The sequence below is a fragment of the Moschus berezovskii genome, chromosome 20, assembly GCF_049115385.1.
Source record: "Moschus berezovskii isolate FMDL1 chromosome 20, NW_MosBer_1.0, whole genome shotgun sequence".
NCBI classification, from domain to species: domain Eukaryota; kingdom Metazoa; phylum Chordata; class Mammalia; order Artiodactyla; family Moschidae; genus Moschus; species Moschus berezovskii.
Window position 1 is genome coordinate 43,238,834 of NC_142479.1, and position 25,773 is coordinate 43,264,606.

General features: G+C 44.9%; 1 protein-coding gene across 2 annotated transcripts in view; it reads left to right on the forward strand.

The window, feature by feature from the left end:
* Positions 1-3,734: 3,734 nt before the first annotated feature.
* The window catches only part of MYOCD (myocardin), a 52,375-nt gene continuing 30,336 nt past the window's right edge, over positions 3,735-25,773 (forward strand). For both annotated transcript variants that reach the window (XM_088828913.1, XM_088828914.1), the window contains exons 1-5: positions 3,735-3,772; positions 8,642-8,697; positions 10,293-10,368; positions 12,446-12,607; positions 25,541-25,716. In XM_088828913.1, the coding sequence (XP_088685039.1) occupies positions 10,353-10,368; positions 12,446-12,607; positions 25,541-25,716 (354 nt within the window). In that variant the 5' untranslated portion in view covers positions 3,735-3,772; positions 8,642-8,697; positions 10,293-10,352. The remainder of the gene's footprint in view (positions 3,773-8,641; positions 8,698-10,292; positions 10,369-12,445; positions 12,608-25,540; positions 25,717-25,773) is intronic.

Here is a 25,773-nt window from a genome sequence, read left to right on the forward strand (position 1 = left end):
AGTCTTATTTGTGAATCCTGTTGTAAAGGTGTAGAATTGAATCTGTTTAACCACCATCTAGAAGAACGATTCACTAACAGTGGAGTGTAGACAAGTGTAGATCCACCAGGATCCTCTCAGCAGACCACAGTCTCTACTACATGCCCTCAAATATAAGATGTATACGTCCAGTTTCAGTGGTATTAAAATAATCAATTCTTTCATGGGGGCTTCCCTGGTGGGAGGTAAAGAACCCACCTACCAATGCAGGAGACTTGGGTTTGATCCCTGGGTCAGGAAGATCCTCTGGAAAGGAAATGGCAAGACTCTCCAGTGTTCTTGTGTAGGAGACCCCAAGGACAGAGAAGCCTGGCTGGCTACAGTCCATGGGATCCCATAGAGTTGGACACAACTTGGCAACTAAACAATAACAACAGCAATCCTTCGTGGGCATCTCTTTCCCTTAATTCTGGAAAAGCAATGGAAGTAGAGAGACCCAGAACCTTTACTCAAGGTACCCAGTACCTTTGGTCAAGCTGTTCACAACTGATTTAAAGTTTAACCTACATGTTTAAATAATGCAAACCTGGGTCTTGCAGCTGCCATTTGGAGGAGAATAAAAAAATTTTTTTGAAGTTTCTGGAGTTAAATTTCAGAAATAAGACACCTAATAAAAACAGGAATGAATCTGATGGCACATTTTTACATAACACCCCTATGTAAGGTATGCAAATTAAATGTCCATTTGCAGAGTAGGGTCCAAAGGAAATAGAATATTTTGTTCTCCAGGATTTCCAGAATCAGATAGTGTGGGGCTTCCCCAGTGGTTTAAATGGTAAAGAATCTACCTGCAGATTAGGAGAAACAGGTTCAATCCCTGGGTCAGGAAGATCCCCTGGAGAAGGGAATGGCAACTCACTCCAGTATTCTAGCCTGGAGAATCCCCATGGACAGAGGAGCCTGATGGGCTACAGTCCATGGGATCGCAAAGAGTTGGACATGACTAAGTCGCTAATACTTTCACTTTTTTTCACTTTCCTCCAGGATTTCCAGAATCAGATAGTGTATATATTAATGAAATACAGCTTAACAGAAATTTTGCACCCATAGCCCATTGTGTCTTGAAGACAGTTGCTGGGGAAAGTCCTATGAGTCATGCGGTGATGTTTCCTTTCTAATTCAGCAAAATGAGAACGGTAGATTAAGCAGCATCAGTTTCCCATAGTCTTCAGCCACCTCCTCTCCAAGGGTGTCATTTCTGCTGTAGAAAATTGTCAAAGCTACAGCAGGTACACCCAGCCCAGTGCAGGCCCAACTCCTAGATCTCAGGGACTTAGTACTTCTGGGGAAGCCAGACCCAGACAAGCCTCTGCACCTGCTGAGATGGGGAGCCCAGATGGTAGCCCCATTGACCCAGAGCTTAAACACCCATCTCTTTACTCAGCCACCCCACCACCACCAGGCACACGTGTGTAAAGGCAGGTGCTCCAGAGAAGGAAGCAGGAACTCACAGTCTCTGGGTCTTTTCTACTCAATCAGATTCAACATATTTCATGATGACCCAAACTCTGCAGGGTGGTACGCTGGGCGCTGTGGGACCACCGTGAGCACAGCTGTACTTTGTAGAGGCTCAAGACTTTAGGGGGAAAGGTGAAAAGAAACACAGAAGGTGGGACTGGTTCTATTTCCCGTGCTTTTTATGTCTTCTATCATTTGAATTTTCTGAAACAGAAGAAAAGAGGAAAGGAGGAAGAAAGTGAGTAGAACGGAGGGAAGCAAAGCTGATAGTCATTGGAGATCACCTAATTTGATGATTTTTGGTGTTTTTTAATAGTTAAATACATTGTGTGTTATGTGTGTATATATACACACACACACATATATATACTGGCTGGAACAGGGCCAGGGGCCTCTGCCCCACTCACTCGGTCCCCCTCACCCCTCTTAGATAACCCTGTTTCTCTTCCCCAGGGTCCTCTTCAAGCAGAGTTTGAAAACCCTGCCCTAGTCCACGTCTCACTGTCTTTAACCTTCATGAAACTGAGATTGGAGAGGCCTCAGAGATGCTTCAAACATCCCAAAGCCAGAGCCCGAAGCGGTCCTGTTTACAAACTTGAACCGCGAGACTTTAAATGCCCGCACAGTAAAATGATAACACGGCCTCACATTGTCCATAACACCGGAAATAACTGCAGCCCCTGAATTTTCAAACCTGTTATAAATTTCTCAAGTGGAGAGCTGCTGGCCAGGTGAATCATTCATTGTCCTTCTGTTACTACCAGGTAGCCCTGCTGGTTTTAGTTTGTTCACAGAAATACCTTCTCTCTTTGGACAGAATTAGTCTTGAGTTGTACGTTAGATTGACCCAAGGCCATTGCCCATTGCAAAAAGAAGAAATTGCAGTCCCCTCCTGTTGCAGCAGCTGAGGCCAAAACCTGCATCTCTTGATCCTGGAGTAGCAGCCAGCAGAGAGCCCCTTTAAACAGTACAAAAGTGCCTTCAGCCAGAAGTACACCCCCAGGCTGGCTTCTAAGATTGCTTTCACATTTATAGTATCAAGGAATTCACATTTTCAAAAGAGTTGTGAAACCTGAGTGATCTAGCCTCTCGACATTAGAGTAGAAATCTTACTTTAAGAATTTATGGTTCAGACTCCCTTCCAGAATCCCACCTCTGAATCTCAAGAGGAAAGTTTTAAATTGCCTACTTGTCACTGTCAACTGGAATTCAGAAGCATGGCTCTGCCACCATCCCCATCAGGCTCAAGGCTGCAAGAGGACATCAGGGTTCTCTTATTTTTTTCTTGTTTTGGGACACAGCCCAACCTTCTATTCCTTCCTGGACGCCCGTGGGCAGGCTCAGGTCTGGTCATCATTTCTCACGCAGGTTTTCTCCACTACATTCTTCTCTTTGGGCACCAGTCTCCTGGGTTGGAGGGTAAATGCTATGACTCAGATGGTAAAGAATCTGCCTGCAAAGCAGGAGTCTTGGATTTGATCCCTGGGTGGGAAAGATCCCCTGGAGAAGGAAACAGAAACCCAGTCCAGTATTCTTGTCTGGAGAATCCCATGGACAGAGGAGCGTAGCGGGCTATAGTCCATGGGGTCACAAAAGAGTTGGACACGACTGAGTGACTAACACATATATCCTGAGTTGAATCTTAAATACTGTTTTATTCCAACACCTTCAGAAGTCTTAGTGCAGAAAGAGAATCAGCTCTGAGTTTTCAGTGAAAAAAAAAGTCATAGAGCAGTTCAGTAGATATTTTGACCATCTGTTGGGAGAAAGGCCCCATGGAACACAAAGGAGTTAGACGTGAATTCTCTTTCAAAGAGCTTACCGTCTAGAATGTTCTCCCAATTCTCCTGCTTAGTTATGCCTGTTAACAATATTGGACGACGTCTCACCACAACATGGAGAGGGTTTCTGGGAGACTTGAAGGAAAGAAATGACTTTCTCTCTCCTTCTGCTAGTACACTGGGGCTGATCTCTCTGAATTCAGGGCAGAGAAGCAGGAACATTGAGTTGATTCTCCTGGAATCCAGAAAACGGCATTAGAAAACTGAAGTCGATTATAGAAGCCCAGGGGGCGCCCAAGAGGCTGTGACTTCTCCGCCGAGACTCAAAGAAAGCCCCGCTGGCCAGAAAGAAGCATCTGGGCAGCTTGGTTCCGTGGTCTGATGGATGTCGATGAATGGAAAGACACAATGAGCTGTGTGTGAATGGTGCTGCCTTTATTTGTTTTGCAGACTAATCCAGGCCTCCGCAGCCACATACTTACGGCAAAGCCTTGGTAAATCCCTGAATTCTGTGGTCCTCCTCCTGAATAGCGAGAGGTGTCATGGGCCGGTTCCTGCACCCACAACACACGCAGCTTCTTGATAGTTTTGAGAAGTTGGCGGGGCAGAGTCTTCCTTCCTTTCCTCAGTGCCTTCATCTGACTTGGCTTCTCCCCACAGCACCGCCCCCACCCCCACACTGTTGGCTGTTTGAGCAGAACACGGCACAAGGGTTTCATCTGTCCCCCTTCCCTCCCTCCTAACATCTCAAATGTGGAGTGAGAAAAAAGCCTCCTCGGTTTTCATACCAAGCCCATTTGGGTCCAAAATCCTAACTTCTCTATTTCTCCCAACCCTTTCCTTCTATTTTCTCGTTCCTTGCTCCTTAGAAATTAGTGAACTAGTAATGCAGGCATCACGTGAATGTATCTGCGGACCCTTCTGAGAAATTCTGGAGTATTCGTGTAGAAGGCATTGAATTCCCTAAGCATGCAAGCCAGGCTGTAATATTACAAAGTTCCATTGGGAAAAGGCAATCTTTTCAGACCCCCTGAGACTATCCTTTGGGTCCTGAACGAGCCATCTGTTGCTACCCTAAAGAGATGAGACAGTTTCCAAAGTATTAACCACACGTGCATAGGATGGATTCCATTTGTTTGGAAGAAAAATATTCCTGGTCCAATTTGTCTTTAAAAGCAAAGCCAGTGGACTTCCCTGGTAGTCCAGTGGTTAAGACTCTGCACTCCCAATACAGGAGGGTGCAGGTTCAATCCCTGGTTAGTGAGCTAAGATCCCCCATGCCACAGAGCATGACCCCCCAAAAAAAATCATAGTCAAGAGGACAAGCATTGCTAAGCCTGTTTGCAAGTGGGAAACTGAGAACATGGGAAGACTTTCAGACTTGTTCAAGGCGGCACCAGAAATAGATGGCAAAGCAAGGACAGAACTCAGAGGGATGGCTCCCAAAACTTTAGTCACCCAAGACTTCTTTAATTATACCCATGACTACTGCAGAGCTTGTATTTAAATCAGTTTTGTCTTCCTCCCCCCAAACCCCTATATATATGAATTATTATCCATATATCTGTCTTTGATTAATTAATGACATATAAACTTACCAGCCAGTGCTTTTTGATGAGAACAAGCAGTTCTAAACCAAGTTGTTCTGCTTCTAGGCAGCAACTATGAAAAGTGACATTTTCATGAAACTAAGCAGCCTTTCTCTGGACAAACACACCCTTTTTCTTCAGCTCTTTGAAATACTGAGAAATTAGTCATGGACATCAGGCACCCCTTTTTGAAGTCTCTGATTCCCAAGTACCTCTGATTCCCATCTACAGATCAGGACTTACTTGCCATGGAAATGCCAGAGAACCAGAATCCCCCTGAGGGGCTTGTCCAAACACAGACCCTCTGTCCCTCCACCTCTCACCCAAGCTTTGGATTCTTTTTTTTTTTTATTGGAGGCTAATTATTTTACAATATTATATTGGTTGGTTTTGCCATACATTGACATGAATCCGCCCCGGGTGTACATGAGTTCCTCTTCCTGAACCCCCCTCCCACGTCCCTCCTCCCCTTATCCTCCCTCTGGGTCATCCCTGCACACCAGCCCCTGTAGATCTGGGTGGGGCTTGAAAATTGGTACTGTTGGCAAGTTTCCAGATGATGCCAAAGATGCTGGTCCAGGGCCACACTTTGGGAACCACTGCCCCGGCTGCTGCCCCAGAACACCAGCTGTTGGATGCAGCCTCTTGGTCCTGACCCGTACACCGGAGGAGGAGCTGGGTTCTCCCCTCCAAGCCAGAGGAGAGAAGGCAGGCCCCGCCTCCACCATCAGAACTGCCACCAGCCCCAGGCTCCTCTCCCGAATAGATTGTCAACAGCTCTCCAGCCTGTTTTTTCTTTTTTCCGGGTCCCTGTTGGAGGCAGGAGGTTAGAGGCAGGGGACCACCGCAGGAGGTCTGTTCTTATCTTAGGATCTTTTCCTGAGCTCTAAGTAAGCAAATGTTTATACACAAAGCTGACCCAAATTAGCCAGAGCTGCGTGGACAGAAATAGGAATAGCCCGTGACTAAACTCCTCATCGAGAACATGAATTCCCCTGTGAGAAGCGATTCATCTTCCTCCCAGGGGATGAGCAAGACGTGTGGCTGACTGAATTTACAACCGTATTTTAATTTGGAATCACATTGACTTTTTTTTTTTAATTTAGCAATCCAAATTCCTTTTTCAATCCTAAATGTCAACGTCCCTTAAATACAAAATGTTGCCATTTGATACTCCCAGGGCTCTCAGCAGAGGAGGTCCTTCGTGGATTTTCCAAAATGTGGTGCGCGGGGATGCAGTTTCGCTTTCCTTGGCCCTTGGGGGGAGGGGCTGAAACCCTCTTTTCTCTGGAATCCCAGAAAAGATACGTGTCAATCACAGAGGCCATGGCAGGCCAACCCAGTGGCCCATGTGACATCCTTTAAGTCCTGGAAAGAAGAGCGTGGAGTACAACCCAGTATGTGAATCTTTTTAGCTTCCTTCCCAAGTCCTTGCTGAATGGTCATAGCCTCTCCCATCCTGTGGCAGAAGGTTCCAGAAGACCATTGTGCGCCTGGCATCAGAGAACTGGACTCTTCAGTCATTTCACAGGGGAATTGTTACCACCTAGGAATGATGAATTGTAACTCTGCAGGCTAAGATACAGGAAATACAGCATTTCATGGAAGAGTTAATAAGCTCCACTAATAAGAATCGAAAAGCCTCAGGGATAAGAGAATCAGATAAATTTCCCCTAAACCCTACGCCCAATTAAAACCAATTGAGTTTGGAATGTAAGAGCCATCTCAAGATAGAGTCATGCTGTCCCCTTAGAGTTTCTTCTTAAGGAAAAGGTTGTGTCACTCGTTTTAATGACTTACCTAAGAAAGGCCACACTAAAATCAACTCCTTTTCTGGATTATGGAAGGGATTAAGCCACATCAGCATATAATACTTAGGTGACCACCAGACTGTTGGACAGAGGTGAAGACCTATGGGTTCAGATGGTACAGACTCACCAGGACCCAGTGGCCCTCAAGCAGATTTGTAAGATCTGGTTGCCTGGGGAAACGGGAGATGGTTTCAGAACACCATCAGTGTAAATTGCAGCTGTGATGAAAGGCAAATAAAGACAAGCGTCCTGACTCAGGATGGGGGTCAGACCCACGTCAGAGAAAATGTATGAGCAATGCAGCAGACCCGCACATTTTTCCAGAGCCACTGAGTCAGGGGACAGGGGAGGGGAAAGAGGCCATTGGAAAGGGCAGAGTTGGCAGAGAGGTTCCTTTTAAGAGTGAAAAAGCAGCAAAGAGAAACTGGAGGTGTTAGATCAATGGGAGATGTGGTGGTCAAGCAACGACTGATTTTTTTTTTCTCCTATAAAAAGGAAGCCCCTTAGTCTCTGGTCAAATTGAGGAGAAAAGGACTTGTCCAGTCTCCTTGGCCCAAGGCAGCCAGCTGGGACCAGTCTACCTGTTCCTTTGGTCAACTCTGCAGTTGTTCGGGCGAGAAAGGAAAATCTAGAGAGAGATGCCTCAGGAGCTCCCCAAGCTCCCCAAGCAATATCCGAGGATAATGGGCTTGACCAGCTGCCGGGACCCAGAGTGGAGTCTCCCTTCTCTCCAACAAGCCTGTCCAAAAGCTGGGCTCACATGAGGCATGGTTTTGAGGCTGAATGAGACACACACACTCACATGCATGCACGTACTCACACATTCACACACACAGCCCCAAGTGCCCATCTGGTTAGATATCCAATTTTCTTTTTAATGCCAGCCAAAGTTTGGAAGACTGTTTCCTTGCCTGCAGCTTGCGAGTTGACATCTGTTGAAGTAATATTAGAATTCTGGATCACGTGATCCACCCACTTGTCCAGACCTCCAGTCCAGGAGAATATTCGATGCAGTTCTGCAACCGCTGATCAACCTCATCACTTCTGTTGAAAAGTTACTGTTTATGGCTCTGGGTTGTGATTGTTCCAGGGGATCAGGAAAGGCAATGAAAAGGCAGATTTTTGCAAAAGCAAAGACAAAAGTTCATCCCCATGAGGCGTTGCTGGGATCTGGTAGGAGGAGAAGCAGTCGGGTTGTGGAGAGAAGGGAGGCTGGAGTCAGGTCCAGGTCGTTTCTGGCTGCTGTGGACTGTGATGGACCAGCACCCATGTCTACCGGTTGTCAGTGTTTTGAGCATCACAGCTGACGAGAAGTTAGATGGTCAGAGGACCTAGGCTCCTAGCCCTACCTGTGTGACCCTGGGTGAGTCAATCCCATTCCAGGGGCCTTAAGTTTCCTCATTACCATCTCCAAGGTCCCTTCCAGCACTCAAAGCCTCATCCCGTGCTTCTCTCTCAACACCCTTCGGTTGCATGTTCTTGCCCGACCTACCTGACCCAAAAGGACAAGTCGCCTCCCACAACATGGATCACAGCCCTTCCACTGACCCTGACCTCCACCCAGACTTCTGCGCTCAAGGGCAGGGCAAAGTCAAAGAAAGTAGTGGTCACCCCAGTCTCCCATCTCCTTAAAACTAGAGCATCGCCTGTCCCTGCCCCTAGGCCTGCCCCTCTTCGGACTCTTGGAATGCCCGTCTCTGCCACTCCTTTTCCTATCGCGTATTCTGCCCCCGCTGCTCCTCCTGTTTGAGGCTGACCTCCACCTTTCTCTGTGCCCTCTAGCCTCGGGGAAGCTGGTGACCTCCAGGCCTTTCTCCTTCAACTGCTTGTGGCCTGAAGAAGGCGATCACCTCCCCCCTGCCCCCCCTGCCCCCGTGCACAGCTCAGCAAGCACACCAGCAACACCACCACGCTGCTCCGGGACCCAAGGCCCCCTGCTCACATCTGTGTCTTTCTGTTTCAGCCCTGAAAAGCCCACCTGAATTCCATGAACAAAGAAAACATTTGGATAGTGGCAAGGTAACTTTCTGCAAACCTCCCATCTTTCTGATCTCAGACTCCAGGCTATGAATCTCCAGGTGCTAAGTTTGGGCAAATTTCTCCTACAATTGGCTGGTCCCCTCCCCCCACACTGTGTGGAATCTTCCTCCTAGGCTCTGAAAACTGTGGAAATAGGATCAATGATGTTGGCTTTGAAACTGCTATTGGTGAGCTTTAAAAAAGATGTCCCCAGTCTTTCTGATGTTGGTAGGGGCATCCCTGCAAGGAGTTTTCAGAGAGACATGAGATGAGGTAGGCGAGGTGAATTGGCAGACTGGCCTCTCTTTCATGACAGGCATTTCTCAGTGGTGAATAGATGATTTTAAGTCCAATTCAGTGGTAGGGTAAGGCCTGCAGATACGGGACTTATTCGAGGCTATCTAAAGGCGAAAAGATTTCCCTGGTGGCTCAATGATAAAGAATCCGCCTGCCAGCGCAGGAGATGCAGGCTCAGTCCTTGGGTTGGGAAGATCCCCTGGAGAAGGAAATGGCAACCCATTCCAGTATTCTTGCCTGGAGAATCCCATGGTCAGAGGAGCCTGGTGGGCTACAGTCCGTGGGGTCGAATAAAACGGACACAACTGAGTGACTAAACAATGGAAGGCTAAAGGAATTCTGTTTATTTCTCTTTCTTTTAGCATTTGAGGGGGGAAATTAGCATGTATTCTATATCTTCAGAGCAAGTTTCTGCAACTTGAATTTATCGATACTGTAAGTGCTAATTAGGGAGCATCAGCAGTGCACCTAGAAGGAAGGCCAGCAGGTGCCCTTCTCCTGGAAGGTCACTGTTAGAGAATCCTAGCCTAGTGAGAGGGTAGGGGAGCAGGAAAGAGGGGCAAAGCTCCAGGACTCCCTAGGGCTGCTCATGGGAGGCTCTACTTCCTGCTGCCTGGAGAATAACTGCCTTTCATCAGAACTGGAGTGAGCCCCAGACCCCTCTTCGGGGGGGCCAATACAGTGAGATCAGAACCCAGAAATGAGGGCCCTGAAGTCCAGTTATGGCTCTGCCAAAGCCCACACCGTCTCTGCAGACAGCTCCATCATCAAGAAAACTTTAAGATTCAATAAATACTACATCTGTAAGTGTCCTTGCAGCTTCAATGTGGGTCTCAATCTGCAGGATTCTCGTTTTCACATCCTGAGAGAAAACCCAAGGGAAAAACAGGAGGAGGGCATATATTGTCATATGGAATGAAGTTACATTTCATCTCTGACTCTAGTTAATTTGTGACTCCTTTACAAAATAAGATTGGCTATAATATAAGCAGCATGATGATATCAGTTTTATTAATATTTTATGAATAGGTACCTGTCTGCCCTTTAAGTTTGAAGCGCTGAGATGGACCAAAGCTTCTGACCTCTTTATCTTATTTCTCCATCCTGAAATTACTAGAGAGGTTTTACTAGATGAGTCCTCCTTCATCAGAATGTAGAACAGGGATATTTGTATGTTTCATTTGTAAGAAAGTAATACTTTTTCCTTTTGAGAGAAAATGGGTTTCTTTAAGTTAAAATTAGATGATTCGGCTGTATGATACTGAGAGTGGAATTGATTCCATGTTTGTGTCCGACAGGCTGAAGACACCCTGAAGCGCAAGGCAAGAAGCAGGTCAGACCGTGCAGCCGTGGTGAAAATGCACATACTCCAAGGTAGGGCTGCCCGAAATCATTAAACCAGTACCCGTCAGTGAGAAGGGAACACAGACCATTGTTCAAGGTTCTTTGTCTCTGCACAGTGTCTGAGTCCGCTTAGAAAGGAGCCACTTCCATTCCGAAGTGGTTTTTGAGCTGTCATCTAGTCATTCAAGGCCATGTAGATGGTCAAATCGAGAAGCCATATAGCCCAGAAGGTACCACACTTGGGGTCCAATCTGAGCTGCACCACTGCTCAGATTTCTCTGAGCACACAGGGAATGTCTAACATATATCACCTTACTTTAAAATGTCCATCCTTCATACCAGAAATAAATGTTTAGTTTCGAAAGGGTTTCCCTGGTGGCTCAGCAGTGAAGAATCTACCTGCAAAGCAGGAGTCTCAGGTTCAATCCCTGGGTCGGGAAGATCCCCTGGAGAAGGGCATGGCAACCCACTTCAGTATTCTTGCCTGGAGAATCCCATGGACAGAGGAGCCTGGCGGGCTACAGTCCACAGGGTCACAAAAGAGTTGGACACGACTGAAGCAACTGAGCATGAGAGGCTTACAAAATGATGTTTACTGAGGAGACCAGAAAACAAAACTATATTCATAGTCGAATTCAGGAAAGCAAAGTATATACATAAATTGTATTTATAGTCAGATTCTATGATGAAAAGATAAAGAGCTAACAATAAATACTATGTAAATAATTAAGAAATACACAGTAGATCCTAAGTGGGGGAGGTTTCCCAATGCTTTCATTTCTTTTGCATAAATTTTTTTAGGGTTTTCTACACTTACAGCAATATATATGTATAAGAATACATAATCAAAAAAGGAATGTTATCTGTTGTATCATTACCATCTTGAATTAAAATGTCAGGGGCTATGAACCTCGAGAATCGGACACAACTGAGCAACCGAGCACACACACACATTAATAGAACAGTGGTGCTATGAGGTCTGAAAAGATCTCACATTCTAAATTTTCAGAGTTGAGCAGAAAACGGCAAACTCTCGTGGAACCCTAACTTCAGGTTCTGCCTTATTGCAACAACTGGCTTTCAAGACTCTCTTCCATGTTCTTGCACAGAAATAAGTCAGGGCCTTGCCCAGAGAGGAATAAAGAGTGATTTAGAGCTTGTCAGTGATCTTTCTCACCCTCCCAGTGATGAGAAGCTGAGCTGCCTGTTGGATATATTCATTTTTTAAAATCCCTGTTTAATTAAATAACCGTTTTGTTGGATATATTCAGTTTCTTAAATCCCTGTTTAATTAAATAACCATTTCCCTCCAAAATTGTTTCTCTTTCACAACCAGATCAGGACGTTTGAATCAGTTAGTATCACAACCTCAACAGGTCTGAAACCCTTAAGAGGTCATGCTATCGCAATTATTACAATTGGATTGGGTTGTTTAGTCCCTTCAGTCATGTCTGACTCTTTTGTGACCCCAGGGACTATAGCCCGCCAGGCTCCTCTATCCATGGGATCTCCCAGGCAAGAATACTGGAATGGGTTGCCATTTCCTTCTTCAGGGGCTCTTCCCGACCCAGGGATCAAACCTGCGTCTCCTGCATCTCCTATGTTGCAGGCAGGTTTTTTTTTACCGCTGAGCCACTAGGGAAACCCCAATTATAACAGTAGATAATATTTACTGCCAGCTCATCACGGGCCGGGGAGTACCCAGGTCTCCTGCATTTCAGGCGGATTCTTTACCAGCTGAGCCACCAGGGAAGTGCAAACAGACTGGATGGGCATGCAAATGCTGTCATTTATAGTCAGTATAAGAGGCAGGCCCTGTGGACTGTTTGCTTACAGAATCGACAAATTGCACATTTTTTTCCCAAAAATCCTCACAAAGCCAGTTTCTCTAACACTTCTATGCTCTTCAATTTGCCTTTATTTGGAACTGTCTAGTCTTTGCTGCTAATTCATGTGAAATGAGGATGATTGCATCGAAAAATTATTAGGATGGTGGCGTACAATGTGTCAGAGTGTTTGGGTTACAGAAGCAAGAAACAGAATAAAAATAAAACCACAAAAATGACATCAAATTCTAGAGCCAGTCCTCTTGATTTTAACCCCTCAGCTTCCACTGCAGAGAGATCGGTTCCGACTGCCCAGATGAAGCTGAAAAGAGCCCGTCTCGCAGATGACCTCAACGAAAAGATTGCTCTCCGGCCAGGGCCGCTGGAGCTGGTGGAGAAGAACATACTCCCTGTGGACTCCGCCGTGAAAGAGGCCATTAAAGGTAATTAGCACCAATGGCAGGCTTCCTCTGTGCTGGGATCTGAAGGCAGCCGTGACTCTGAAGCGCTGGGGTGTCCTGGGGGTGAAGGCGTCTCACTAAACAAGAGTCTATCCAGGGGTTACTGTTCTAGAATGTTCCCAGAAACCCCAGGAACAAGGAAGAAATTCCCAGCCACCCCCTACCAATGTCACGTTGACGTAGACCAGAGTGGTTCTGGTCAAGCAGGTCAGACGCCTCCCCCGTGGGGACCCATCCCTCTGGAGTCATGGCCCTCCTTGGCTCCCTCTTTTAAAGGGGTGGAGACTGGCAGAACAGAGAGAACACCGGACCTGGGTGGGAAGAACTGGGCGCTAAGCCCACTTTGGGTTCTGTGGGTTGAAAAGTGTTAGTTACTCAGTTGTGTCTGACTCTTTGCAACCCCATGGACTGTAGCTCGCCAGGCTCCTCTGTCCAGGGAATTGTCCAGGCAAGAATACTGGAGTGGATAGCCATTCCCTTCTCCAGGGAATCTTCCCAACCCATGGATTGAACCCAGGTCTCCTACATTGCAAACAGATTCTTTACTCTCTGAGCTACCAGGGAAGCCCTCCCCCAAAATATATATATATACGAAATATATCTTTAAAAAGCTGATTCTCTGTCACAAATATTACATATCCTTTCATCAGCATGTCCTTTACCTTTTTTGTTTTGTTTCTGTCCTTTGTCTTTTGATTTTCTGTGTGGTGTGTTTTACCTGTAGCAGTTTTTAATTTCTATATAGTTCAATCTCTTAATCTTTTTCTTTGAGTTTCTGAATGTTATTGCTTACGGAAAACACTCCTTACCTCAAGAATGGAGTTATTCACCTATTCTGTTTTCTAACATGTTTAGACTTCATTTTTATATTTCAGTCTTTATGCTGAAATATAAAAGTATTTATACTTTTATATATGAGAGTGCATGGTTTAAGAGACAAGGTTTAGTTTTCCTTTTTCCACAATTTTAGTGGTTTATTTTATAATGTGTCTTGATCTCTGTCTTCACAAGGTTTTTTTACATTGGCCTGATTTTTCTCATGTTTCTTGGCTATTCTTATAAGTTTCTGGTTGGTGAAATTTAGGATCAGTTTCTTATATGCCAACTTCAATCCTGTTAGAATGTTGTTCTGGATTGCAGTACATTTATAGGTTAAGTTATGGTGAATTCATATGTTTAAATTATATGAATTCTTCTGAGGCAAAAAGATAGTATCTCTTTTCACCTACACAAGCCTTTTTTTAAAATTTCCCTAAGGTTTTCAAAAATACATTCATATCAGTTGCTGCTTGAGTATGGGAAACCTATTAATTTTGCACATTTATTTTGTAACTGGGGCACTTTGAAGATTTTCTTAATAGTTCCAGTAGTTTCTTGTTTTATCTTAAATTGTTTGGATATATAATCACATCATCTGCAAATAATGAAGATGTGCCTTCTGCTTTGTTTCTCCTTTCTGCCTGGAAACACTGACTGGTTGCTGAAAAGAAACATCACGCAATTATTAGTAAATTGCAAAATATCATTTTAAGTTACATGCAGTATATTCATAGCACAAATTATATATAATTTTGTGTATTTTATTTATAAATTACCTATTTGTATTTGTAAATGATATATAAATGATAACAATAGAGTATATTATACAAGCTAATAATATATATATTTTACTGTACATAAAATATACAGGTGTGTATCTAACCTATAAAATTATATGTATGAATTATATAAAGCACATATAATTTATATAACTTTACATTATGCAGTTTTATTATATAATTAAATAATTGTTGATATATTACATAGAAGAAAATTATTATTATTGCTATATTGCCAGTGCTTCAAAAACAGTATTATAATGTTATGTATTGGATTGGCGAAAACGTTAGTCCAGTTTTATTTGTGATGTTGATGATGACACTTTTGTTTGATTCAGTCTTCCTTGGGAATTTCTCTAGTCATTCACCTCTAAATATGATACTGACTTTTGCTATAAACAGATATTGTAAGGAAGCGTTTGTTCTATTCCATTATTAAGAGTAGCTTGCAAGATGGATGCTTAGTTTTTAAAATGCTTTCCACGTTCATGAAAAGATGACCCTTTGAGTTTCTTTCTCTCTTCTAGGAATGTGGTACTACTGTCTTTCTTAATCATCCTTGTATTTCTGGAAATAAATCCTACATGGATATTTTCCCCCTAGAAATTGCTAGTATTTTATTTGTGAATTTTACATCTCTTTTGTTGTTAGTTGGGATAACAGAAGCTGCTAACCAAACCACAAAATTTCAGCTGCTTAACAGGCATTTATTTCTTATTTATAAACGGTCCAGAGAGGGTTTTCTTCTATGGAAAACGTTTCAGGCACACAGACTCCTTTGGTCTTGCTGCTCCATCATCCCCTAGCACAAAGGTGGCAAACTTAAAGAGCTAGATAGTAAGCAAGCTCTCGGAGCTGTCACAACAGCTCAGCCCAGCCATCATAGTGGAAGAGGAGCCACAGACAATACATAAGCAAATGGGCATGGCTGTGTTCCAATAAAACTTTATTTACAAAAACAGACAGCAGTCTCACCAGCTATAAATTTGCCAAGCTGTGCCCTGCAGCCTTATCATCCTCCACATCTAGCCAGGGAAGAGGAAAGAAAGGAACAGCAATTTCACAGAAATATCTCTAGACTATGGAAGGGGGAGGGGGTGTAAATTTTAATGAGTAGCTTTTGGTCAAGAGCCTGAACAAGAGTTATGCTGTGGGCACAGAAAAAAAAAGAGCATCTGAGAAGTACTTGATATGCATTATTAGATACTGGAAGAATGTGGCAGTGTGGATAAAAGGAAGAGTCACAGATGACTAACCTTGGCTTCCCTGTTGGTCAGCTAGTTAAATGGCAGCCATGTATCAAGATGGGGACTGTGAGCAGAGGAGCAGATCAGGAGAGAGGTGATGAATTCCTGTTTCATGCTGGAGCTGAGGGATCCACAGGAACTCCAGAGGCAGGGGTTCAGTAAGCAGGAGTTTCTGCCAAACTAGATTGCAGAAGAAAGTCTTGGTCTAGAGCTACAGACTTAGAAGACTATGGAAATTTAAACTGATGGACTTGCTAAGAGATCCCTTTCGTGTATTCGTTTCTTCATTTAATGTTTATGGAGCATCTTCTGTGTGTCAGGCACTATTCCAAGTGTTTTCAATATATTAACGAACAAAACCTACAAAAATGTCTGCTCTAGCAGAGCTTATATTCTAGTACAGGAGACATAGATGATCAGCAAAACCCATGAATAATTATATATCCTAATAAAAAGTGATAAATGGTGTGAAAATAGAAGTTGTACAGTGTACAGAGTGCCCAGTAGAGGGTGGTTGGGGGGATGGAAGGAAGTATAAAAAGAGAAGAGAATAATGTATAAACAGAGGTAGGGATCTGTGAAGAGTAAGAGAAGGAAAAGCTAGAGAAAAAGGTGGTGGAGGTTGACCTCATCCAGGGAACCCCCATGCATCAGCCTGTTGAGGGGCAATCTTTCAATGTGTGTGAATTTATACCAGCAAGGCAGTGGCAGTCTCTCAGTCATGTCCAACTCTTTGCAGCCCCATGGACTGCAGCACGCCAGGCCTCCCTGTCCATCAGCAACTCCTGGAGCTTACTCAAACTCACGTCCATTGAGTTGGTGATGTCATCCAACCATCTCATCCTCTGTCATCCCCTTCTCCTCCCGCCTTCAATCTTTCCCAGCATCAGGGTCTTTTCAAATGAGTGGCATCTTATGACATGTCATAAAATTCTTATGACATCTTATGACATGTCATCTATCTTATGACATGTCATAGGGACAGAGGAAGCTTCTCAGAGACCAGCTGTAGAAATAGCCCTCTGAGTAACCCTTGCAATGTCACTGATGGTCCCCACCCCTCTCCTGGCTGTCACTTCTTTGGATCTCATCCTCCACCCTCAGCAAAGCAGTGACTCAGGGTCGTGGTTTTCTGTGTATGTATCTCCTGGCCTCTGTGTATTTTCCCTCCTTGGTCCACGCGCCTTTCCAGATGTGTTTACATTTTCCAGCTCCCTCCGCAGCTGTGTGTCTGTTTCTGCCAATCCCAGAGCGAAACTCTCACTATCTTCCTCCCCTCTCCCACCCAGGTTTTATTCAAGACCCATTTTTCTTCAACACAGAGATGAAATAAACTAGAACATCTCGCAAGGAGGCTGTTGACAGAGAACCAGCCCCCACTGTGGGGTTTCTCTTCTTGGCAGATGTCCCCACCCTTGCCCTCAGCTGAGTGACTGTAGCAAATCTTTCCCCCTACACCTTGCTCTCCTTTGGGGTGCCAGCCAACCATCGCTCTTCCAGCCTGCAGGTTTATTTTCTGAGTCAGGTAGAAGTTTACAGATTCCTGCTGGAGGAAACTTAGGCTTGTGTGGGCTACACTGATATGATGTGAAGGAAAAAGGGGCTTGTTTTTTAGGTTCTTTTTTGTTTGTTTTGTTTTCTAATTTATTTTTAGTTGGAGGATAATTGCTTTACAATACTGTGTTGTTGTCTGCCATACATCAACATGAATCACCCAAAAGGGTCCTGGTGTCCCCTGCTCCTTGAACCCTCCCCCCACCTCCTTCCCTATCCCACCCCTCTAGGTTGTCACAGAGCACCAGCTTTGGGCTCCCTGCATCATTCAGCAAATTCCCACTGGCTATCTGTTTTACATATGGTAATGTGTATGTTTCCATGCTGCCCTCAGATAAGTTCATGAGTACCATCTTTCTAGATCCACATATATGCGTTAGTATACAATATTTGTTTTTCTCTTTCTGACTTACTTCACTCTATATAATTGGTTCTAGGTTCATCTACCTCATTAGAACTGACTCAAATGTGTTCCTTTTGTATGGCTGAGTAATATTCCATTGTATATACGCACTACAGCTTCTTTATCCATTCATCTGTTGATGGACATCTAGGTTGCTTCCATGTCCTAGCTATGGTAAATACCAGGTTTTCTGATTTTACTGACACAAAAGGAGACTCGGGGGGTGTCTCATGGCTACATCTCACAGGCTACACCTGTTTCCCTGTTTCTCGTACTTAGAAAACCACCAACAGCCTCTCTCTCTCTCAGGCCAGAACACTTAATGCAACAAATGTGGTGAGGGAGTGATAACTTGCGAGACCAGAAGTTGTGCACTGGAGTTGAGCCTGGCTTTGTTCTGCTTATGTATGGTCATCGCCACTCCACATTCTCAGTTTGGAGAGCTCTCCTCCGAGCTTGTTAATCCTCTCTTTGGTCATCCGAGTATCTCCTTCACTCTGGGAGTATCCCTTAGCTACCAAGGAAGCTGTTATTGTACAGAGGCCTGGCTTCTGCTTGAGGAAAGGAGAATCCTGGCTGGCTTTCCCAGCTGTTTAGACAATAAAAGGGTCCTGGTGTCCTGCTCCAGTGGGCAAGCTCCTCCACCCTAAAGTGTCCTCGTCCTTTCCTTGGATTGAGCCAGGCTTCCCACCTGAATGCCTGAATTTTTTTTTCAGCTCTTTTAAAAAAAATTGAACCTGCAATTCAGAATGAAAAGAAAGTGAAAGTCACTCAGCCAGTTGTGCCTTAGTCTTTGGGACCCCATGGACTGTAGCACACCAGGCTCCTCTGTCCATGGGATTCTCCAAGCATGAATACTGTAGTGGGTAGCCATTCTTTTCTCTAGGGGATCTTCCTGACCCAGGGATTGAACCTGGGTCTCCTGTATTGCAGGTGGATTCTTTCATTATCTGAGCCACCAGTGAAGCCTGATTCAGAATATACAGCCCCATTTTCAAAGATAAAGTCATTCTTTCTATCACTGTAAACTTTTAACACAGGAAGCAACATTTCTGTCCCTGAGAGATGGCCCAGAAATCATCCATTTACAAGTGTCATGTACATTTTTCTAAAAGATCCTACGATAGTCTTAGCTCACTTTTAACCCCAAGGCTAAGACTTTATAATAAAACAAAACAAAAATTCTTGTTTACTAGGAATCCAGTCATTCTTCAGACTCTCTGGAAATCTCAACACTCTCTAATTGTCCATTTTGAAGGCAAATAGACACTAACCATGGCCCCTAAATCAGATGGTGGGGTCATTTGCTTTGGCATAACTTCATGACCAGAATCTATCATTCCATAATGAGAAAGGATTTCCAATGTGAAAATGATCCTTGGGGGAAAGAAACATGTGATAAATACTTTTCTGAGGAAGATTCTAGAAAAGGTGGTGGGAAAAGAGAACCAGGAAGCCAGTAGCTTTGGGGGTCGGGGATGTCAGGGAGGAAAGTTAGGGTGCTCTAAGATGACCCTAATGTATCTTTACCCACCTAATAATCTTCTTTGTTCCATGGAGAATTGGTTTCAATGGTCGATACAGGACAAGTGCTGATGCAGCTTAACTGTTTTTCCCACCTCCTGTAGTCCTTAGCATCAGGGTCTGTCTAGAGACTTAAAGTCAATTTCTTTTTTTTTCTTTTTAAACTTTTTACTTTGTGTTGGAATATAGCCAGTTAACAATGTTATAATAGTTTCAGGTAGACAGCAAAGGGATTCAGCAATACATATACATATAATGAATATGTATACTGTAATATGTATGTATGTAAGCAGTCAGACACAACTGAGTGACTAAGCACACAGCACAGCACATAGAAAGGAAGGTGTTAGTCGCTCAGCCGTGTCCTGCTCTTTGCAACCCCATGCACTGTAGCCTGCCAGGTTCCTCTCTCCGTGGGTTTTCCTAGGCAAGCATCTTCCTGACTCAGGGATGGAACCTGAGTCTCCCACATTGCGGGCAGATTCTTTATCATCTGAATCACCAGGGAAGTCCCTGGGTCAGGAAGATTCCCTGGAGAAGGGCATGGCAACCCACTCCAGTATTCTTGCTTGAAGAATCCCATGGATAGAGGAGCCTGATGGACTGCAGTCCATGGGGTCACAAAGAGTCAGACACAGCTGAGCAACTAACACTTTTATTTTCATGTATATATATTCTCCCCCAATAAAGTCAATTTCTAAAGTGCCAGGAATTTGAGGTAAAGGAATGCTTGTTCCTCCAAAGTCTCATGCCCACCCATTCTCTTCCTGAAGCCACCTGATCCCCTTCAAGAGCCGTGGGTTCCACGGTCTTTGTTGGATCGTTCAATCAGTCTCCTCCAGACTGTAATATCCTCAGTGTCTAGGAAGCTCTTTAGGCGGGAGCTGTATTTAAACTAGCTACTGGCACCCGATCACCTCCTCCCTCAGGAAGTGGATTTGGCTTCCCCCTCTTCCAGGAGGATGTTAGGAGAAGGTCTGACCGAGGATTAAAATAGCCATCATACGGGCACCGCTCAGACTTGCATACAGATAAGCGAGTGAAGTTCGTTCTCATGTTCCACCCCCTGCATTCCAGCCCCTGGTGTGGATCCAGAGGCAAGGTAACCAGGACCCTGACTATCTTACTGTAATCTCGGAATTTTAAATGTTTATACAGAGGAAAGTCCAACTGACTCATTCATCTAATCACTTCCGAGAGAGAGAGAGAAGGGTGGGGGTGCGTCAAGGGGCCAGACTGAGATCCCCAAGAGGCCAGGCCCAGAGACAGCCCTGTGGACATAGCTAGGGGGTGATGTCAGGACTTCCCGAAGCGGGTCCTTGTCATCACACGGCCCGACGTGTCTCCAGGGACAATAGCCAGCGTCCTACACTCCAGCAGCTCCCAGTGAGCCCCAGGAGATTGGAGCAGGGGCCCTGGGTCACAACACGGAGCCGATAGACTCTGCTTGTTCCTGCGGCAGCCAGATAAGGTGACCTCTGTCCCTCTTGACCGAGCCTGGCCTGAACCAGGCAGGAGAGGGGGGAGCGCACAGCCTTTCCTGCGATGTCCCTTGTGCTCTGGGGAAGGTCTGCTTCGCTTTCCCAGAATGGACCTCTCAGCATTTCTGGCTCCAGACTTTTGCACAGCTAACCACAGGATCAACTGCCTCTTGGGTGGTCTTTTTTAAAATTTTTGATCATGGTGAACTTGAGACAAGCAGACACTCCTACCAAAACCAATAATAACAACAACAGCTAGAAATGATTGGACACTTGTGTGTCAGGAACCTTGTGAATAACATATAACATATGTCAACCTCAGTGCTTTTCTATTTTAAGAAAACTATCTCATTGATTTTTTTAAAAAATACCTATTTATTAATTTGGCTTCCCTGGATATTAGTTGTTGCATGCTGGGCTTCCCAGGTGGCACTAGTGGTAAAGAATTTGCCTGCAATGCAGGAGACATAACAGACGTGTGTTCGATCCCTGGGTCAGGAATGTCCTCTGGAGGAGGGCTTGGCAACCCACTCCAGTATTCTTGCCTGGAGAATCCCATGAACAGAGGAGCCCAGTGAGCTACAGTCCGTAGGGTCGCAAAGAGTCAGACACGACTGAGTGACTGAGCATGCACTCACAATGTCAGAGTGGAAAGGACATGCTGATTTATGACCATGACAGCAGGGCTCCACAGTCCTCCCACGCCTTCTCTGAGACAATGGTAACAAGACTGTCGTGATCCCCTGGCCTCCTTTATTCTCACAGTCAGGATGTCATGTTCATTCCCTCAGATCTCAAAAACTCAAGTAAAAGATGTCATGAAGGATGGAGCTGTCCTTAGCACACATGTGCAGTAAAAGGGACACGGCAGCCCCGCCTCACCCACCAGCCCAGCAGGTCTTAACATGTTCCCAAAACAACACACATCTGACAGCCTCCCTGGAGGAAAATCGATTTTGCCACCCCTCTGCTGGGACTCTGAGCATCTGAAGGCTGGACCTTAGACTGAGCAGTCTTAGCTCAATCTCTAGAGAACTGGGGCCGGCCTGGACCTTGTGATGACCTCCTCTACAAAACAGGAACGAGAGATTGCAGTCCTTACTCTGACTTCTTGGGCCATTCTGAAGCCAAACACAAGTTGACTGTTTCTGTTACTGCTGCCACTGCTAAATGGACAGCTGATTTGAACTACTACCTTTTGTGTGTGGGGTGGTAGGGTGGGAGAGCTGTTTGTTTTTTAGTGTTTGTTTATTTATTTGGCTGCACTGGGCCTTAGTTGCACACAGGATCTTTGATCTTCGTTGCGGCACAAGGGATCTTTTTTGTTGTGGCATGTGAGATCTAGTTCCCTAACCAGGGATCAAGCCCAGGCCCCCTGCATTGGGAGCATGGAGTCTTAGCCACTGGACCACCCAGAGAAGTCACACAAACTACTATTTTCATCAGCTATTATCTTTCCACTTAAAATCATTGAAGGGAAGTAGTCAGGGAGTAAGAGAAATTTTCTCTCTTTTTCCATCCCCATCCTTCTTGTGATATTTCTACATGAGTTAGAACCCTTGGACAACTTTGTGGTTTAATTAATTCACTCTCATTTGTATGAGTTTCAGATGTGATACTCTTGTGTGGGGTGGGGAGTGGGGGTGGGGGGCAGGGAGGCAGGGGTAAATTCTTTGTCCATGAAGGGTCAGATCACACAGAGAAGATCCATACCTGTTCAGACTGAAGGAAGTGGGAGGGAATATAAGATGCTCGGCCATCAAGGGTCCTATCGGGCAAAGGAGGCTGACTGCCCCCGGGGGCTGGCATAGTCAGTGCTGGCTCTCTGAGTCGGTGTGGGCTCAGACCCTGTGCCAAGTAAACCCCAACAAAATGTTGCAGTTTCTGGGATTCAGTTCAGTTCAGTTGCTCAGTCGTGTCCGACTCTTTGTGAACCCATGGGCTGCAGCACACCAGGCTCCCCGGTCTATCACCAACTCCCAGAGCTTGCTAAAACTCATGTCCATCAAGTTGGTGATGCCATCCAACCATCTCATCCTCTGTCATCCCCTTCTCCTCCTGCCTTCAATCTTTCCCAGCATCAGGGTCTTTTCTAATGAGTCAGTTCTTCGCATCAGTTGGCCAAAGTATTGGAGCTTCAACTTCAACATCAGCCCTTCCAATGAATATTCAGGATTGATTTCCTTTAGGATTGACTGGTTTGATTTCCTTGCTGTCCAAGGGACTCTCAAGAGTCTTCTCCAACTGTTCAAAAGTATCAATTCTTTGGCACGCAGCCTTCTTTATGGTCCAACTCACATCTGTATATGACTACTGGAAAGACCATAGTTTTGACTAGACAGCCCTTTGTTGCAAAGTAATGTCTCTGCTTTTTAATTCACTGTCTAGACTGGTCATAGCTTTTCTTCCAAGGAGCAAGCGTCTTTTAATTTTATGGCTGCAGTCACCATCTGCAGTGATTTTGGAGCCCCCCAAAATAAAATCTGGCCCTGTTTCCTTTGTTTCCTCATCTATTTGCCATGAAGTGATGGGACTGGATACCATGATCTTCATTTTTGAATGTTGAGTTTTAAGCCAGTGAGGAAGGCTTAATACCCACACAACCCCAAATCCTATGCCCAGCTGGCCCTGAATAACACGTCATCTTTTAAACAGGGACGCAGCCTTCTTTAAGAATGATATATATATATATATATATATATATATATATATATATCTGTTTACTTCCTTGGCTGTGTCGGGTCTTGGTTGTGGCACATGAGATCTTCCACCTTTGTTGCAGATTTTTTAGTTGTGGCAGTTCCTTGACCAGGGATCGAACCCAGGGCCCCTGCATCGGGAGCGCAGAGTCTTAGCCACTGGATCACCAGGGAAGTCCCGGGACAAAGCCTTTATTTAGTTCCACAAATAGAAGTAGGAGTTGAAATGCCAGTGAAAACGTGGTTTCTAAAGTAATTAACAGGTTGAGTTACAATGGAAGCATATTCATAGAGGCTTCCAGAAGGATCTGCCTGGGAAGATCACATAGTCCCCTGGAGAAAGGGAAAACAGTATAAAAATTCCCTCATATTGTGTGAAAACAATAAATTGAGCTTCTCTGCAGAGTCCAGGGTTTGCCATGAGAAAAGAAGGGAGGGAGTGAGCTAAGGGTCCAGTGAGCTGGACCCTTAAAATAGAGGGTGGGGGCAGGGGTGCGGTGGTCTGAGACCAGATGTGAGAGAAAAGTGACCCATGATTGCAAAGAAAAAGCAGACATTTGTCAAATAACCCTCTGTTAGAAAATGAATCAGTTTCTGATACACATATTAAAAATACTGGCATGTATTTATTTCAAATGATACATGAACAGACGTTTTATATTCTTCTCTGCACTTTTTTATTATTTCAAATTTTTATAGATACAAATAAGGGCCCTTTGGGAAATAAAAGTTGAAAACTATAAGTTCCTATTAAGACAGTCAAATACTGTGTAGCTGTTACCAAAAAATTGAGGCCGACCTCTATGTGTTCACATGCAAAGATCTCCAAGAAGCACTGTGGAGTTAAAAAAAAAATGTTTTTTTTAAAAAGCAAGTTTCAGAACAGTCTATTTCACCCAGTCCTAACTGAATGAAATGCTTTTTAAATCCGTGTGTGTCTTGCTATACGGATAGAATTAAATTAGGAAGAAGAAATAAATCATTAACGCAAGTGGGATTATTATATACCTTGTTATGTTCATTTCATATGGTACAAATGAATTTTTATGAGTAAAAATTACTTTTATAATCATAGAAAAGTGACATTGAGTTTTATAAGTAATCCTGGAAGCTGAGAAGCAGCAGCGCTGGTCCCCTAGACTTTCCAGATTAGCAGGCTGCCCAGCGACTGGAGTTCTCAGTGACTCTGTGCTTGTCCGGCCTCCCTCCTGACTTGACGCTTGCGTGTCTGATTGGGGGTCCGGGACACATGCCAGCAGCGGTGGTGGTGACAAGCCCCAAACCACGTTTGTTCCATTACTTCTAGCTCCTTTCCAATCTCCCTGGTGAGAGCTCCTCTCTCTTATCTGCCCAGAGCTTGAGTCAAAAGTTCTTGTCAGTGTGATTGCGGAACACCGGGTTTGGAAAACTTGCTGATAATACGTAAATTCCTTTCCAAGGGCTATGCCTGCAAGCGGGTCAGGAGGGCTCTGTGGCCTTGGCACATTTTGTACTCTGCACTTGGATAAGAGAGGAGATCTGGCAACTAAGAAATGGGAGGGACATTCAAGGATGTCACCACAGTTCCACCTGGTCTGGTAACCCCACTTCCCAAGCCCAGGCCTGAATTCCCCTCCCGACACCATGCAGGCTGCTGGGGAAGAATCTGAACATGTGCAAGTCGCTGGGGATTTCCAAAATAGACACAAAGATAAAAGGAATAACAACAAAATCCAAAGAATAAAAAAAATAATAATAAAGATCATGCTCCAGTTTCTGAGACACATTTATGGCTTTTTATAAACAGATATGCGTTTGTTGAATGGGACTTCAGTATACCCTGGTGACATTAGCTCTCTTCTGACATTTAGAAATTTAAATTTAGGAGCTCCCCCTGGCTTATCCTTAATAGCAAAGTTTGCAAAACATTTCGTGCCGGGTGCCTGCTTTGTATTTGAACACGATGCAAATGGCACGCTGTCACATCAACTTAACCTCTCGTCGTAAAGCCCGAGGGAGACAGGGGGCCTTCTCCTCCAGTGGCCCACATTCTTTCCTTCATCTTTCCTGATTTAGCTCCAGAAAGATAGGGGTTCACATAACAAAATTTGCAGGAAAGGATCAACACTAAGTAAAGGTTGACAGGTGATGATAGACCTTTAGTATGTCACTCATTCCTCCCTGCCAAACATGCCACTTTTAAAAATGCAAGTCCCCGTCTACAGAGTAAATAGAGGAGAGACCAAATCGTTTTAAATATACCTTCACTGTTACCCTGGGCTTCCCTGGTGGCTCGGACAGTAAAGAATCTACCTGCAGTGCGGGTTCCTTGAACTGGGAACTCTGAAGGCAGTGGGTAGTGCTCCAAATGGGGGGGGTGACACCTGGAAGCGTGTCTGCTGACCCAGTTCTTGGCTTCCCCTCCCTCAGGGAACCAGGTGACTTTCTCCAAGTCGGCGGATGCATTTGCCTTTGAGGAGGACAGCAGCAGCGATGGGCTTTCTCCGGATCAGACTCGAGGGGAAGACCTCCAGGGCTCAGCGGGATCCCCCCCAGACACGAAAGCTACGGAGACCCCTTTGGCGGGTCCTCGCGGGACAATCCAGGTAAACAAACCCCCTTCCAGCCTGCTCGTCTCTTCAGTCTTGAAATCATGGCTGCTC